This window comes from Trichosurus vulpecula, chromosome 5, assembly GCF_011100635.1.
Source record: "Trichosurus vulpecula isolate mTriVul1 chromosome 5, mTriVul1.pri, whole genome shotgun sequence".
In the NCBI taxonomy this organism is placed as follows: Eukaryota; Metazoa; Chordata; class Mammalia; order Diprotodontia; family Phalangeridae; genus Trichosurus; species Trichosurus vulpecula.
The window spans coordinates 302,879,742-302,897,451 of NC_050577.1; the positions used below are offsets into that span (position 1 = coordinate 302,879,742).

The 17,710-nt window shown below is 52.8% G+C and overlaps 1 protein-coding gene across 1 annotated transcript in view; it reads right to left on the reverse strand.

Annotated features, from left to right (window-relative positions):
- Nucleotides 1–782: 782 nt before the first annotated feature.
- MAPK8IP2 (mitogen-activated protein kinase 8 interacting protein 2) overlaps nucleotides 783–17,710 on the reverse strand; it is a 17,836-nt gene continuing 908 nt past the window's right edge. The window contains exons 2-14 of the mRNA XM_036760833.1: nucleotides 14,680–14,785; nucleotides 12,914–13,159; nucleotides 12,585–12,675; nucleotides 11,503–11,986; nucleotides 11,109–11,403; nucleotides 10,211–10,931; nucleotides 9,710–9,785; nucleotides 9,344–9,516; nucleotides 8,968–9,077; nucleotides 8,181–8,288; nucleotides 7,754–7,824; nucleotides 2,176–2,274; nucleotides 783–1,950 (exon numbers count right to left, since the gene is read on the reverse strand). Coding sequence (XP_036616728.1) covers nucleotides 1,878–1,950; nucleotides 2,176–2,274; nucleotides 7,754–7,824; nucleotides 8,181–8,288; nucleotides 8,968–9,077; nucleotides 9,344–9,516; nucleotides 9,710–9,785; nucleotides 10,211–10,931; nucleotides 11,109–11,403; nucleotides 11,503–11,986; nucleotides 12,585–12,675; nucleotides 12,914–13,159; nucleotides 14,680–14,785 — 2,653 coding nt within the window. The 3' untranslated portion in view covers nucleotides 783–1,877. The remainder of the gene's footprint in view (nucleotides 1,951–2,175; nucleotides 2,275–7,753; nucleotides 7,825–8,180; nucleotides 8,289–8,967; nucleotides 9,078–9,343; nucleotides 9,517–9,709; nucleotides 9,786–10,210; nucleotides 10,932–11,108; nucleotides 11,404–11,502; nucleotides 11,987–12,584; nucleotides 12,676–12,913; nucleotides 13,160–14,679; nucleotides 14,786–17,710) is intronic.

Sequence of the window (17,710 nt, forward strand, 5' to 3'; positions counted from 1 at the left end):
TCTCTGCATTCTCTCGGCAATCTCAGTCATGTCTACCTACAGCCTCTCTACAGCTGATTTCCAGAGCTACATCCCTGCCCTGCCCATCTCAGCTAAAGGTTTAGCTTTCCATTTGCCTACTTGAGATGGCCCACAGCCCCCTCAGACTCATCAGGTCTCAAACCAAACTTGTTCTCACTCCCCCTGGACAGATTTTTCCTCCTTCTGTCTTCCCATCTCTGCCTGCAGCGTCTCCCCATTTGTTCTAAGTAGCTCTTCTAGCCCCCTGTTCCCAGCTGCTCTTTCTGGATTTGTATCCAACCTCATCCCTTTTAAGTAAACTCTGACATGCTCCTGGAGTCCCAAGAGCACATAGAGGGAACAAAGGAAAGAGGGGATAGAGGCCAGACTTGGGGACAGAAGCAAGAGGACAGGGCTGTGGCAAATCTCTGGACCCCCAGAGCCACCTGGAGGACTCAAGGAGAATGACCTGGAGCCATGTGGGCCAGCTCCCTGGCCCAGTTCTGAGGAGCATGCCCTCTCCATCCAGTGAGGTCTCAGGCTCTGTGGGGCTGTAGCCCTCATGGGCTTTATCTCTCCATAGAGTCTCATGAGGGACTAAATTGTGTTCTTCCCATTACCATTATGGGGGGGGCACCTGTCAAGACTCCCTGTTTTGGGAGGTAGACCTAGAAGCAACAAGGGTCCTAGGGAGCCACAGCAGGCTCCAGAGCCCCCTGAGTACTATCACCCCCTAGCCCTGCCCTCCCCCTCCTGGGGCAGTGCCTCAGAAACAGGCAGGATCACACCAAGCAGATAGTTTATTGAGGGCCCCTTAGGCCAGGCCTGGATATACAGCATGGGGGGGAGGGGGCAGATACACTCGCACTAGACAGCTGTGAGCGGGCCAGTGACGGCAAAGCAACGGTGTGGTCAGGCACAGCAGGGCCAGGGAGATGCTGAGGGACCCCCTCCCCTAGACTCTGCAGAGGGTACCCTTCTGTGTCCCCTGGACTCAGGAAGGAGCAGGGGAGGCCCTCCTTGGGTCTCCCAGGCTCTGTTAGGGGCAGAGAACACTCACATGTTTCCTGGGCTCATTGAGGGGCAAGAATCCCTCCCCCTACCACCTGGACTCTCCAAGGGTGGAGGGGGACAGGGAACATCCTTTCTGTATCTTCTGGGTTCTAGGGGAACCAAGAACCCGCTATGTCTCCTGGGCTCTATGGAAGCATAGAACCACTTCTGTAGTTCCTGGTCTTGGGAGGAGCTGAGACACCCACCCCCTTGGGGTGTGCCCTGATCCTGGCCAAGCTGGGCAGAGAAGGATGGGGAAGACAGCTAGCTGATCCCTCTAGATTCTCTATAAAAATTAAAACTCCTTTAGAAATAAATGGGGAGGGGAGTTGAGGAGGGATTCCTTTGGGGGACAGTCATCTCAGACAGAAGAACACCCTGCCATAGCCCCCAGTTCTGACCAAGGGCTAGTGGAAGGGCAGAGGCAGACATGAGGAAAGACAGAGATAAAGAGAGATGCAGAGCAAGAGAGAAATATGCCGAGAGAATAGACAAGAAGAAAAAGACACAGAGAGAGAGAGAGAGAGAGACAGACAGAAAGAGGGAGAGACTCAGAGAGGCACAGAGGGGGAGAGACAGACACAGAGAGGGATAGCCAAAGAGAGGGAGGGACGTGGAAGGGGGAGGTCTCAAGTGATTCCTGGATCTGCTCAGGGCCCCCATTCCCACCAGGAAAAGGCCAGTGTCTCCCCCTTAATGTGCCCTGGGTGGGGAAGGGAAAGGGATAAGGGCCAGAGTTCCCAGTGCAGCCTCAGAGATCTCTAAGCACATAAGGTCACTCCCTCCTCCTGTCTCCCCAGGGGAGGAGAGGGGCCCAGGCAGGACTACTCCAGGTAAATGTCTTCTGTGGGGCACGCATACTCCAGGTGTTCTTGATAATATTCCAAGAAGGCTCGACTGGGAGAAGAAGAGGACAGGACAAGAAAAGGGTGAGTCAGGGTAGAGGTGGTCCAGTGGTCCAGTGATACAAGCAGGCAAGGTCGCTTTCATGAAAGGGGCATGTGCTTCCCCAAGCTCAACCCAGCTCTCTTCCCCCAACTCTCCACTCCCACCCCAATTCTCCCACCTCTTCACCCCAATCCTTGGATGCTCCAACCCCTCCACCATGTATCCTCTACTCACCCTACACTCTGGGCAACAGGCCGCATGGACTCTTGGGAGACGAACACATGGCAAGCAAAGCGGCTGAGAACTGGGTGTTTGGTAATGAAACCAAAATAGCTGTGGAGGAAGGGCCAATGAGGTGAAGGATGGATGGGAGGCTGCTGTGATTCCCCTTCTCCCCTTCCCTCCCAGGCCAGTCACTGGGGCTTCCTGTGATGATGGGCTGCCCCAGGCCTCACTGCCGTGACCCGTCGGGGCTGTCATCCACCAGGCATGTCAATATCCACCTTGATGACTGTGCTCCTCAGTGGCTCAAAGGCATCCACACTTGTGATCTTTGTGTCCACTTCAAGGGACGGGGATGAGGGGGTGGGGGGAGGGAAATGTCACACGAAGGACTTCACCATCACTTACAATGGCTCATCCTGAGCACTGAAATTCATCTCTGACCATAACATCACAGCCTTCCATTTCTCCTCACTCCTCACTCCTCAGATACATTTCTCTACCTTCATCATCCATTGCCCTTGGGACTTCACTTTTCCTGTTAACCCTGGCCTGGTTTCACTCGCCTCCCTCTGTAGCTGGATCCCATGATCAATGATTCCAGTAATGCCCTCTTTTCTACATTTGAATCCCTTGACCCCTTGACCTTATGTCCTGACAACCCCCACCACTGCATAACTTCCCTACCACCTCTCTCCACTCCACTTCTACTCTGGAAATTGGGGGTGAAGATCATAAAACCATGTTGTCTGACTTCAGCTGGGCCCTCATTGCCACACGGCAAACCTTTTACTCATCTCTGAATGACTATTAAATTTCCCCCAGACAGCTACTTTAAACTCTTCTCTTTCCCCAACTTCCTATCTTCATGCTTTCTCCCCTTACTCTCAGAGATTTTATCTCCCTTACTGAGGAAATTAGAGTCTATCTAATATGAACGACTTTGATGGTTCTTTTCCCTCAAACACTCTAGCCTCAGAGGAAGATACAGTCCTCCTCACCAAAACTACCACCTCTACTTGTGCCCTTCATTCTAACTCTCCTATGACCTTGTTCCAACAGACAGTGAGAGACAGTTAGACAGAGACAGAAACAGAGATGGGAGATAGAGGAGAGAGAGAGACATAGAGAGATGCAGAGAGGGAAAGAGGAGGAGAGAGGGAAAGAGGGAGAGACAGAGACAGAGAGAAGGAGGAGGAGAGAGGGAAAAGAGGGAAGGGGAGAGAGGGAGGTAGATAGAGATGAGAAAGAAAGAATGAGAGACAGAGAGAGGAGGAGAAGAGAAGGAAAGAAGAAGGAGGGGGAAGGAGGACAGGGAGAGAGAGAATGAGAGAGTGAGAGAGAGAGACAGACAGACAGAGAGACAGAGAGAGACAGAGTGAGAGGAAGAGGAAGAGAGGGAAAGAAGGAGAGAGGGGGAGGGAGGAGAGAAAGACAGAGAGAGAGAGAGAGAGAGAGAGAGAGAGAGAGAGAGAGAGAGAGAGAGAGAGAGAATGAGAGAGAATGAGAGAATGAGAGAGAGAAGGAGAGAGAGAATGAGAGACAGATCGAGATAGAGAGACAGAGAGACAGAGTGAGAGGAGGAGAAGAGAGGGAGAGAAGGAGAAAGGGGGAGGGAGGAGAGAAAGGCAGAGAGAGAGAGGGAATGAGAGAGAGACAGAGAGACAGAGAGAGAGAGACAGAGAGATGCTCAGGTCCCCTCATTCTTTAAGAAAACAAACCTTTCCCTTGAGAGCCTAGCACACCCTCAAGGAGAGCCTGAGATGCCTATTTTCTTCTCTTTCTCTTGTTTCACTGCCCAACTCCTAGAAAGAGTATGACTCTGTACTTATTCAATATTCACTGACTCCTCAAAGTCAATCTGAAAGTTCTCTTCAAGTAAATGAATGGCTTCTTTATTACTAGACCAAATGGTCTTCTTTCTGTCCTCAGCCTTGCCCTCTCAGTGGAATGCAGCCATTGACCACCTCCTCCTTATTAATTCCTTCTCTTCCTTTGCTTCCGAGTTGGAGCACCCTGATCTCTCTCTCTCTCTCTCTCTCTCCTCTCTCTCTCTCCTCTCTCTCTCTCCTCTCTCTCTCTCCTCTCTCTCTCTCTCTCTCTCTCTCTCTCTCTCTCTCTCTCTCCCCCTCTCTCTGTCTCTCTCTCTTCTCTCTCTGTCTCTCTCTCTTCTCTCTCTGTCTCTCTCTGTCTCTCTCTCTTCTCTCTGTCTGTCTCTTCTCTCTCTGTCTCTCTCCTCTCTCTCTCTTCTCTCTCTCTCTTCTCTCTCTCTCTCTCTCTCTCTCTCTCTCTCTCTCTCTCTCTCTCTCTCTCTCTCTCTTCCTCCTTCTCTTTAAATGGGGTCATTCACCAAAGTTTGGTATTTGGGTCTCTTCTTTTTCCCTTTTATAATCTCTCCTTTGACCACTTTATCCACTCCTGTGGCTGTAATTAGCACTTCTATACAGATGATTTCCCAATCTCTATAGCCACCTCCAATCTCTCCCCGGAGCCTGGGTCCTATATTTCCAGGTCCACCTGAATGTCTCACTGACACTTCAAACTCAACATGTCCAGAACAGCATTCACCATCTACCCCCACATCCTCTAAGTCCATCATGGACACTGTTGCTTTCCCTAGTCTCATAACCCTAGCATTGTCTTTCTGTCCTTCTTCCTTCCTACAAAGAAGTCAAGTCCAGCCATTTTGCATCTTTCACATTCACCCCCCCTCCTCCTGGAATCCCTAGAATCACAGGATTTCAGAGACCATCTAGTACAATCTGATTGAAGTGAACTCCCCTTCTCAATCATGCCTAACAAGTGATCATTCAGTTTTGCTGGAATATCACCCATAACAGAGAACTTCCTGCCTCCCGAGGCCACCTATTCTTGAAACAGCTGTTAGGAAAACCATTAGTCTTATCTTACCCTGCCTACACAGAATTCCAGAATCTCAGAGTTAGAAAGGACCTCAGAACCTACCTAGTCTAACCTATTCCTGAACAGGAATCCTCACTATATCATCCCCATTATGTGGCCTCCACCTAATACCCAAGACTCCCTCATCCCCAGCCACCCTAAACTCCTCCTTCATCCTGCTCTCCAACCTCAGCCAGTTTGGCCCTCAGACGAGATCTTCTCATGCTCTCCTTGAGAACAAAATGGAGAGGCTTCAGCTAGATACTAATCCAAAATTCGGAACTGAAGAACTAGTCTCAAAGAGTAGTGACTTATGGGACAATGGAGGGAAGTCTGGTGGAGTACCCTCAGGGATAGAACCTTGGCTCTATGCTGTCTAAAATGTTTAACCAATGACTTGGTGATGGTGAAGTCATGATGCGCTTGTCCAGCCTTCACATTATACAAAGCTTAGAGGGATGGTCAAATATGTCAGCTGACAATAAGGCTCCAAAAAGGTCTCGACAGACTAGAACAATGGACCAAATCTAATAAGATGAAAACAAATAGAATACGTATCAAGTCTTACTCTTGGGTTCAAAAAAATTCAGTTGTACAAATACCACATGGGGGAATTGTGGCTGGATAACAGTTCATGTGGAAAAAAAGTGAAAATTCAAAATGAGCCAACAGTGATGCACAAGTAGCCCCAAACCCTCATGCAATGTTAACCTGAATTAAGAGAGAAATAAGTGTAGAGAGAACATGGAGGTGATCTTCCTGCTGTGTTCTTCCTTGTTCACACCACATACAGAAAACTATATTATGCCAAGAGCACCCCCTTTAGGGAGGACACTGACAAACTGGAGCATGTCTAGAGGAGGGTGACCAGGATTCTGAGGGAAGCAGAGATCATACCATATGAGAGTTGAGTGAAGGAATTGGTGACACTTAGTTTGAAGAGGAGACTTGGAGGGAGGGAGAGATGAGAGCTGTCCTCAAGTATGGTCATATAATATCAGAACTGTTCTGCATAGTCCCAGAGGGCAGGACTCAGGGGAAAGGGTGGCCATTGAAGACAGGTAGATTTTAGTTCAACACAAGGGCCAACTTTCCAGATCTGGGTGATAGGGCTTCCCCAACCCTGCCCTTGGATTCTCCCTTTCCATATCTTTCAGTATCTCCCTCTCCATTGGCTCTTTCCCTTCTACCTTCTAACATGCTGAGTTCTTAATCCAAGCCTAAAATTTTAAAAATGATATGAAATGAAATGAAATGAAATGAAACGAAATGAAGTATCAAAGCCTTCCTTTGACTTGGCTGCCCCCTTGTGGGTAACCTCAGTAATAACAGCATTTATATAGCTCTTTGAGGTTTGCAAAACACTGTGGATCTCATTAGATTTTCACAACATTGGAGGTATGCTATTATTCCTGTTTTACACATGGGGAAAACTGAGGCTCAAAGAGTGTAAGTGGCTTGCTTAGAGTAACACATCTAGCAAAGTGTCTGAGGAATACTTAAATTCAGGGCTTCCTGACTGCAGGCCCAACATTCTACTGACTTCTCCACCTAGCTGTCCTTCGTGTGTCTCTGGGGAAGGATGAGGACCCAAGTCATGACAGAAATGTGCAACCACTTCATTACTTTGTAGCCCTGGCAGAGAATAGGGTGAGAATCTGGGACAAAGAGTAGCACATTTTGCAGGCTGACAGAGGGAAGAGCCACCAGCTTTGGCGAAGAGAAGGGATACTTAATCATCTGAGGCTAGAGGAAGTAGGAGAGGCCAGACAGCTCTTCAGCCAGGCAACGTGGAGCCCTCCATGAGCTGTGACAGTTTAGCAGCTGTGTGGTCATGGGGCCTGTTCACCTTTCTCTCCCCACTTCCCCAAAGACTCACCTACACCCAAAGATTTCCATTCTTTAGTGTCTTATCAGTTCCTTCTTCTCTCTCCCATTGGACTTTCAATGATCACCAAACTCAATGACCTCTTTAAACCCAGATTTCTGCCCAGATTTCTCTGATGCTTTTGGTAGTATAAACCCCTTCCTCCTAGGGCACTCTCCTCACACACATGTACACACAAACACACACACACTCATTCATTCATTCCTGCTCTCATCTGCAGCACATGGGGGAAACAGCCCCATCACATATATTCATACATGCCATATACACAGTATATCAGGCATGTGGGAGTCTAAGGTACATGCAAGGGTCTCCTAGGATGTGCACCAGGGTTCACAGTGGGCCTGAGATCCACAAGTATATCTGAGGCCCATAAAGGCACCATAGGATACATCCATATGAGACTATGTGGAGTTTCATGGGAGCACACGGAGACACATGACTCAATGGAGAATAGACCAGGGATGGGGAACCTTTGGCTTCAAAGCCCCATGTGGCCCTCTAGGTCCTCAAGTGCAGTCCTTTGACTGACTCCTAACTTCATTTGTTCTGCGAACTTGAGGACCCAGAGGGTCATATGTGGTCTCAAGGCCGAAGCTCCCCCACCCCTGGAATAGACAATCTATAGCCGGATGGAGGAGCCGAGAACATGAGCAGATGCACACAGGGATGACCAAGGAGCTTGTGGAGCACATGGGAGCATATGGCAAACACAGGGCTATGTGGAAGCCCACAGGAGAAACATGGGTGATACAGGGTAATATGGGAACACGTGGGAAATGGAACACAGGAGGGTCTCACCAGCTGTTTCGGGGGTGGCAGCCACAGAATGAAATGTTCTTCATCTGGAAGAAGTGACTGCATCGCTCAAACTGGAACAGCAGAGAATTGAGAGGGAAAGTCAAGCAGAGACCAGCTAAGGAAGCCTGGGGGACATCCCCACCCAATACCACTGGTCTTAAGATCCCTCTAATATCAAAGGATTGTAAAATGCAGCTATGACAGAATACAGAGGTCATCTAGCCCACCCCACCCCCTTCCCCTCCCCCCACACACCCATTTTACAGCTGAGGTAACCTTGGTCCTTAGATTAAGTGACTCAACCAAGGTCAAACAGGCAGTAATGTATTGTTATCGAACCCAGCTCCTTTGACCCATCCCATGGGCTGCTTTCTACCCTGGCTTCCCACCTCAAGCACCCAGATCTGCCCCCACCTTGAGTCCTCACCTCAGGCCCACCCCCACTCAGACTCAGCTTGACCCCTCGAAGGGAGATCTGGAGGTCACAGGAGGCTGGAGGTCTCAAATGGACAGTCAGCTTCCGGGCTGTGGCAATCTGGAGAGGAAGAGATGGGGGTCACCAGGGCTCACAGTGGGACACAGTTGCTTCTTCCCTTAATTTGAATCGTGTCACTTTCAAGATGGTTATAGGTTCTGCATTTTGCAAACTTGTAGTGACAGTCTTGGGGAACATACAGTCTGGGAGACTGATAGGGAACACCATCTGGAAGCATCCCATTACATGGGGCAAGGGGGCCTCAGGGCCCATCACACTCCCATCTCTACAAATGAGTTCAAAGCTGGAGGCATTCCTCGAACTGAGTGGGTGGGGAAAGGAGGCCTCTGGGTCCAGGAAAGATGGTCCCTGGAAAGGATGTTGCTACTACTCAGCCTAGGCCCTGGGGGAGGGAAAGATCTCTCTGAGCAGGGCTGAGATCTGGCTCTGCAGAAATGGGGCTGGAGGCCCTGCTTCGGTTGCTCCTATCTGGACCCCATCAAAAATGTGTACTTTTGGGGACGAGGGGTCTCCTTGTAACCCCCAGCCCCATCTCAGCCAAAGTTTGGAGTGAAGTCAGACTTGGGGCTGCCCAGGGGTAGGAAGGGTCTGGGAGCTGCAGCAGATCCTGGGGGAGGTGGAGAGCAGAGGTTAAGCCTAGGGAAGGTGTGAGAGCTGGGGACAGACAACTGGTGAGTCACTAGCAGAGTCTCTACCTGCCCAGCCCCTCTGCCCTCACCTTCTGCATAGCTGCACACAGGATCCCATTGCCCTGGTGACAGGGAACCTCCACAGAGCCCAGAAACTGCACGTTAAAACGTTCCACCCAGCACGGGCTCCGCTTTCCCCCTGCAGGATCAGAGCCAGAATGACAGTGAGGCAGGCAACGGGAGATTCTGTTCCTCACCTTGCCTGCCCCTCCACAACAAGGCTTCTATGGAAGAAAAGACAGCCAATCCCATGTCTCCCCATGCTCTTAGGGCCCAAGCCAATAAATACCAAGGTCCAGAGGAGTGGGGGCCAGTGCCAGCAACTGAGCTGGGAATGGGGGCTGGGGAAGAGATGGTGCCATTGTTGAAGTGAGAACTGAGGTCAGGACCTGGTCTGAGACCTACCCAGCAGGTCCTTGGTGGGGCCAGGAACAGCGTGGGCATAGAAGGCTGGGAAGATGCCCCTCTCTCCTGTCCTCATGTTAAAGCCTCGAAACCAGAAGTCATCCTCCTCAGCCTCCACCAGAACAGGGTCATCCACATCGAGTTCCAGCTCATCGGCATGTCTTGGGATGAACCTGAGACCAAAGGCAGAGGTCACCCAGGGCTGGAGGGGTCAGAGGTCACCTAGGGCTACATGGGTGAGTATATCCAGGGCAAGGGGTAGAGGTCACCCGGGGCTGGGAGAGGCAGAGTTCACCCAAGGCAGGAGGAGAAATCAAAGCCAGGTCAAAGGTCAGCGGTGGGTGGTGAGAGAGAGAAGCCTGATACCTGAACACAGCTCGATGGGTTTGCTCTCTCTCCTCCCCATTGATCACGCAGGAAAAAAGCCCAAAGGATTCTGTACCTGAGTAAGAAGAAGAGAAGAGAGACAGAGGGGTAGGAGGAGGGAGGGAGAGAGTAGACAGGAGGAAAAGAGAGAGACCGAGACAGAGAGATGGGGTGGGGGAGTGACTGACAGAGAGGAAGGCCGCCAAGGGCCGGGCCCCCAGCAATTGAGTCTAATCTTCCGTTCCTCCCCACTCAGAAGTCCTTTGGAGTAACCAAATTTGCTAGTGAGTTCGACACTGACACCCCCTCGAGCTCCAGCCCTACTCCCCGGGTTTTCCTCCTTCCCGCCCCACGCCCTAATCTTAGGTGCTGGGTGTACTGACGAGCAGTTGGCGCCCGGACTCCTCTCCTTTTGGAGACCAACCTTCCCGGTCCCCGGCGTCGCGGGTCCCGGCCCCGCTCTGTCCCCGTCCCCCGGGCACCCTAGCCCTGGGCTCTTACTGGAGGAGCGGGATGTGCTGTTGACGAAGACGTTGAGGAACTTCTTGGAGAAGGTGAGGTCGGGACTGTCCGGGCTGTCTGGGGAGGCGGCGCCGCTGCCGCCGCCTCGTAGCAGGTCCCGCGCCCCTGGAGCCCCGGGCCCCGCCGGGGAGCCCGCGTCCTCACTGCCGCTGTCGCTGCCACTGTCACTGGCCGGGCTGTCGTGGCTGAGACCCGAAGCGCAGCGTCGGAGGCTCACGAGCTCCAGCTGCGTGTGCTCGTCCACCACGAGCGTGTATTTGACGGCGTCATACACCAGAGATGCGTCCCGGGCAGCGGCTGGGCCCGGTCCCAGGCCCAGCCCGCGCGAGGCCACCACCCCTGCGGCCTCCTCGTCTTCCTCTTCGTCTCCTTCCTCTTCGTCCTCGTCCTCCTCTTCTTCCTCCTCCTCCTCGTCCTCATCGTCCTCCTCTTCCTCGGAGCAGGCAGCCGAGCAGGCGCGGCTGGCGCGGGAGGCCCGTCCTGGTGCCCCCCATACGGGAGTGATGGTATCTCGGGTGGGGTTACTGAGGAAGAGGAATGGCCCAGGCTGGGCTGGCGGGGGACGCACCGGGGCCGGGGGCCTGCCAGGGGGCTGCAGGGCACCGCCACCGCCGCCTCCACCTCCGCACAGAGTCTCCATGTCCACCAACTCCAGCTCGATGCTAGCAGGTGCCCCCGGGGCGCGCTGAGGCTCCCGCTCCTCCTCGTCCTCGTCCTCTTCCTCTTCTTCTTCCTCTTCCTCTTCTTCTGTGTCCTCGAAGGCCAGGCCGGGCCCGGAGCGGCCCCCGCGGCCCCCACCGTCCGGAACACGACCTAGCTCCGAGGCGGAGACCGAAGCGGACGTGGGGGAGATGGTGTCACTAGGGGAGGGCGGTGCGGGCTGTGCGGCTGTGGAGGCTGAGGCTGGAGCTGGGGGCGGGTGTCCGGGCCCAGGGGACAGGCATTGAGCTGGGCAGCTGATGGGCGACGAGCCCTCGGAGATGAGGCGGCTCACCAGGTTGCTGAGCAGCCACGGAGAGTCAGCGTCTTCGCTCACGTCGGGCTCCGACTCCGAACCCGACTCATATTCGCTGTTGGCCTCGTCAGGCCCGGCAGGGGGCCCAGCCCCGGCCCCTCCCGGGCCCACGGGCAGATAGGCGGGTCGCCGCAGGCTGCCGGGAGGCTCCGCGGGCAATGCGGGGGGCTCGGGAAGCCGCGGGGAAGGCGCCAGGCCGGCCCCAGGGAGCCCGGGCTCCAGCCCAGGCTCGGCCTCGGGCTCGGGCTCGGGCTCGGGCTCAGGCTCGGAGGCGGGAGACGATGCCTCTTCAATAGAGTTGGTGAGATGGGAGGAACGGCCGCTGCTACTGCCGCCGTCGCTGCTCAGGTCGAGCTCCGTCTCAGAGATGGAGGAGATCATGTGGCCCAGACCTCGGCCCCCGGACCCGGGTCCCGCGGCCGCCAGCTCCCCTTCAGCGTCCTCGGAGTCCGAGCCAGAGGCCGAGCCCGAGCCCGGTGAGGACAGCTCCTGACTGCTCCGAAGGCCCCGGCCCCTGCCCCGGCCCCGGCTCCTGCTGCGGCTCCCGCTGGAGTGGCTGCGCAAGTCGGCTTCGATGCCCGGGTCTGAGGAGGGCGAGGAACCTCCGGGAGCAGGCGGGGGACCCGTGGACGCCTCAGACCCTTCTCCTGGCCGATTCCCTTCACAGTCGCAGTCACTGGGGGGCCCACGCTGTTCCTCACGGCGCCCATCTGCAGTGCAAACATGAGGCCCCCGACGTGCTGCAAGGAGGAAGGCGGGGCAGTAAGGGCCCCAACCCCCAAAACACACACACACACACACACACACGCGCGCGCGCGCGCACACACACACACACACATACACACACACACACACACACCAGCTCTTTCCATCAGTTTAAAAGATCTCTCCACCCACTGCCCAATCCAACCCCGCCCCCAACCTCCCAGGCCCTCTTTATTTTCAACTCACCAATCCCCCTTCATTCACAGCGCCCCAATACCTCTCATTCACAGCGCCCCAATGTCCTTCATTCACAGAGCCCCAATAGTCCTTCATTCACAGCTCCCCATCCCCCTTCATTAACAGCTCCCCAGCCCCCTTCATTAACAGCTCTCCAGGCCCCTTCATTAACAGTTCTCCAGCCCCCTTCAGTCACAGCGTCCCAATCCTTCATTCACAGCTCCCCAATCCCCCTTCATTCACAGTTCCCCCAGCCCTGGGCTCTGGTTCACCTGCCAACCCCCTAAATCACCCCCTAGGCTTGGGGCTGCACCCCAGGAGCTCCACATCTCCCTTCATTTCCTGAGACCCTCTCTTTCTCCATGCCTCATTTATAGTCCTTCCCTCCGCTCTCACCATTGTGGGGCTCCTCAGGGGGTGAGGGCAGCAGGGTCTCCTGCCAAGTGGCAGGAGGAGGAGAGAATCCCCCGTTGTTGTTCAAAGAGTCCTGGGAGAAGGGGGTGAGGAGGGAGTAGATGTGTTAGAAATGAGGAAAACACCTGGGCAGCCTCACCAGGGCTGAATGCATCCTCCCCAAGCTGGGTTTCAAGCTCCTGTCCCATGGGCAGACCCGTTCCCAAATTCCCCTTCTTTTTCTACATAGAGCATGCAAAAAGTGGGTGAGGGCTACAGGCCACACTGTGGAGGATGGGGGAACTGGCCCTGCTCTCAGAGTCCAGTCTCACCTGGGTCCCAAGTGAGGTAAGGTTCAGGGTGGTGGGACGAGGTTTCTGGAGCTCTTGGGCAGAGGGAGATGGGATGAGGGGTGGTGATGGGGGTGTCTCATGCCTGTGTTCCCCTTCTACCTCCCCTTCCCCATCCTCTTCCTCTTCCTCCTCCTCGTTCTCATCAATCATCTCAAACTCCTGAAAATCATCCTGGAAGGAGCAGATAGGGTGTGGGTGTTCTGAGCGTCCCAGAGAGAGGCTGTCCTGGAGGGAGAAAGAAACCCAAAGATGAGGAAAAGAGACGCAGAGGTGACAGAGACAGAGATCCCAAGGTGGACAGAGACAGAGACCCAGAGGTGAACAGAGACAGAGGCTGAGAGATGGAAAGTGATGAAGATTCAGCAAAGGGGAAGATGGACACCCAAATGTGGAGAAGACAGAGACCCAGAGATGAAGGGAGATCAAACCCAGAGACAGTGAAGTAATAGAGACAAGGGCTCTGTATCAGCTGAAACAGAACAGGACTAAAAACCAACAGACCAGAACGATGGGCTTCAATTGAGTAAGGCCATAAGAGTAGTTTGCCCAGTAAAGAGATTAAAGCCCAGGCTCAGATCACTTTGCACTGGACCATCCTGCAGCTCCAGATGCCACATTTTGGGGACAGCTTTGACAGTCTGGGGATTGGGAATCCAGGAGTGACCAGGATGAAGAGGGCCATCTAGTTCTTGCCAGATAAGGCTCCATTTAAGGGATGGGGGATATTTTGTCAGGAGAAGAGAGGGTTCTGGGAGACAGGACAAATAGTGTCTTCATGTTTTTGAAAGGCCTTCATTTGTAAAAGGGATTAAGTGATATGGTAAGCCTGAGACAAGGCTTTGGAGCCAAGAGGGCCTGGGGTCTATTTAGGTCCAGAGTCTGACAGATACTGCCTGTGTGTGTGTGTGTGTGTGTGTGTGTGTGTGTGTGTGAGAGAGAGAGAGAGAGAGAGAGACAGAGACAGAGACAGAGAGAGAGAGGAGAGACAGAGACAGAGAGACAGAGAGAGAGAGACCCTGGGAAAGTCCCCTGATTTCTCAGGCCTCTAGTCAGTTCTCTAAGGCTGAGTTGCAGAGGTACTGAACTGCCAGAATGTCCTCACCTAGGAGTTCCCTATATCAATGAAATGGCAGGTCCAGTTCCTTTCTCTGTCCCTGCTGGCTGCCAGAGGGCTAAACCAGGAGCAATGGGAGGGATTTGGGGGGAGTCAAATTTAGACTCAATGTAAAGACAAACAACCCAACAGTGGGAGCTGTCCTAGAGTGGGAAGGACTGCCTAGGAATGTGGTGGGTTCCTTCTGCCTGGAGATGTTCAAGCTGTTTGCTGGTTGATTGCTTGTCTGGTTTGTTATAGAGGAGCTCTTTGGATAGAAAGGGGATGGACCACAGGCCTTGAACTCTTCCACCTCCAGATTCTGTTATTGGGTTGGGCCTGATTTGGGATGGCTGGAGACATGATGCCACAACATGAACCAGTGCCCTTACGGATAAGTTCCCAACAGGAGGGTATTCAGCAGCAAGAGGGAAGAAGGTTAGGCCCTGACAGGATTTTCATATTAAGGAACTGACAGGGGCCCAAAGGCTCTCTATCTCAATGTTACCCAACAACAGACACTACAGGAGAGCAGAATAGCAAAAGCCTGAGCCCAGCCCCTCACTACTATACCTTGTCTGTCATGCATGAGCTCCCATGCACACCTATGCTTCACACACCCCTACCCCTACAGGCCCCACCTCCTCCTCACCTTCTCACAAGGGTCCGAATCATAGTTGAGACCAATGCCACAGTCATCGGTGATCTCAGACAGGTCTTCATCATCAAATTCTTCCAGGCTGATGTCCTGGGGAGGCCTGAGAGAGCAGAGGGATGAGGGATCCTGTAAGGCCCACCTTCCCACCCTAACCCCATCCCTTGATCCCTAAGAGGGTCCTGCTGAAGCAGGGGGCATTGTTTCAAAGCAAGCAATACTAGAGTGGAGCTGGGACACTGCTCTCCAGAGCTACTGAATGGGTGAAGGGGCAGGCAAAATGAGTCCCCAGAGCACTGTTCTGCTTCTTTACCTTTCAGGTCCCCTGAGAAGAGGGTTTTTCCAGAGACTAAAGTAGAAGAGAAGCATTATGGGAAACAGAAAAGTCTGGGTTAAAGTCTTGCTTCTAACCTATTCTGGCTGTGTGACCCTGGGCATGTCACCTTGACCCCTACAATGTTCCCGGGTAATGCTCTAAAATGATATTGAGTTATAACAAGTCTTATTATAAAACAATAAGAAGGGTTGTTTGGAGGTTTAGAGAGAGAGAAGAAGAGGAGAGGAGAGAAGGGGAGGGGAGGAGAGGAAGCAATAAACAAACCCACAGAGTTTAGGCCCCTTATTTGTCCTAACTAGGCATCCAGACTCCAAAAGGCCTCACACTCTTCCCAGCAAATAGCCCTCAGATACACAGTTCCCATCTCCCTTTTTTCCCCTACCCTGATGCCAATTCTACCCATAATCCACTGATTTCAGGATAGTTACTGCACCCTCAGGGAAGTGTCCAGCTGGAACCTTGTTCCAGACAAATCCCTGAGAGTTCCCAATAATAATGGAAGGTCATTTCAACACGTGCACACACATACACACACACACACATATACACACATATACACACATACACATACACATATACACACACATACACATACACACACATACATACATACACACACACACAAACACACACACACACACCAATTTCAGTGCCCCCGGAGCACCTGAATGTCTGACCTAGCATCCCCACCAGGCCTCTATAGAGAGCCCACCTCCCTCCCTCTGTTCTCCCCACATTAATCAAATGTACTTCATGACATTTGACAAATATTTTCGAGGCCGGTTTCATCCATTATAAATTTGTGTTTGCATAACTTCAGCTGAGTCTTTCCTCCTGCCTGGCAACTCTTTTATTCATTTTGTATCATCCCCTATTACACTCTCCTCTGTCATGGTTCCCATCCGTCTTCTCCTAAAGCACCAAGTGCAAGCTCTGCCCCCTCTGCCTCAGTGGATAGCTACTTCAGGTTTTGAAAAGATTGAGGGCATCTGTTGAGAGCTACCTGGCTCCTATTCCAGAGAGGTGACCCAGTGAAGAGAGTTCAGGACCCGGATTCAGAAACACCTGATTCAAATCCAGACTTGGACACAAGCTCTTCTTCCATTTCACAGTGCCCTCGTGTTGTGGCACCTGAGAGATCTGTCCTGAGTCACTTGCTCTTCTCTCTCTACTCTCTTGTCCACCCTGCTTGGTGATCACCTGTTGCCTCTACACAGAAGACCCCCAAATCTGTGTCTTCAGCCCTACACTCTCTGTGGAGATTTGGACCCTGCCTATCCCACTGCCTGCTGGACATCTCCATCCTGGATATCCCACAAGTGATTCAGACCCATATGTCCCAAAGCAGCCTTTCCCCCCAGCCCTGTTTGTCCTCCCAAAGTTGTCATTTCTATCTACGCACCCAGACTTGGGACCCCATTATCACCCTTTCTCTCAACTGACTCTCTAATCAGCTGTCAAACGTTACTGTTTCTACACCCACATCTCTGTCCATTCATCCATCCATCCATCCCTTCCTCTCCCTCACACAAGCAGCACCCAAATTCAGACTCTCACCACTTTTCACCTGGATTATTACAATGACATCCTAACTGGTCTCCCTGTTTCCAGTCTCTCTCCTCTCCCCAATCTGACAGGCTCATGTTATCAGATTGCTTTTTCCTATGTATATCACACCTGCCCTAAGCCATTCAATGACTCCCAAACACCAATGAAATGCTTTTTTTCTGGTTTAAAGTCTTCTGCAAAACTGACGCAACTTTCCCTTTCCAGCCTTACCTTCAACCTCTCTCCAGGCCAACTGGAGGACTCCCCATGGTGTAGCACACATCTCATACTTTCTCATCTTCTTTACAATATCTCATCTGCCTAAAATGTTAGCCTTCTTCTCCATCTGCATTTGGTGAAGTCTTACCTATCCTTGAAGGCCCAGCTCGAATGCCACCACCTCCGGGAGGCCTTCTCTGCTCCCCTCCCCCAAGCCCCAGTTGGTAGTGAGCTTCCCCTGAGCATTCTCAGGGCAGCTGGCTTATACCTCCCTTTCTGATACCCTTATTCTTGATGAGCTTGTACTGTAGTTGTTTATGTTTTCCTCTTCAGCTAACGGTGAACCCCCTCCACCCCCTACAAGGGCAAAGTCCAGGGCTCATTGGTCTTTGTCTCTCTGCCAGGGCCTATCACTGCTGTAAGTGGCACAAATAAGGGCTTAATCGACACCATGAATGGTTGAGACCTACTGTGTCCTTGACTACTATGTAGCAGTCCCTTGGCTCTCCAAGGGCTCCCCTTCCCCCACCCCAACAAAGGCCCTCTCAGGCCCCACCTCCTGTAGCCCCCAACTTCCAGCAATTCCCCCTCTACCTAGCAGACATCTCACAACAGCACTAGAACTTTGGTTCCCCCAGGCCCCACCTCCAGTAGCCCCCAATTTTCATCAATCCCACCCCCCCAGCTATCAGACTGCTCTCACACCAGCACCAGAACTTTGGCTCCCCCAAGGGAGGACAGAGTGAGGCAGGAGTAGGCCAGCTCCCATAGGTTTGGAGCCTGCCCAAAGGTCTGGGTTAGAACAGGGTCCCTCTCCTCTCTGTTCCCCATCTTCAGTCCTATTCCACAACCCCGCCCTTCCTCAGGGGAGCTTTGCTGAGCTGGAAAGGGGGGGGGGGTGTTGGGACTGGTGCTGCAGCAGCT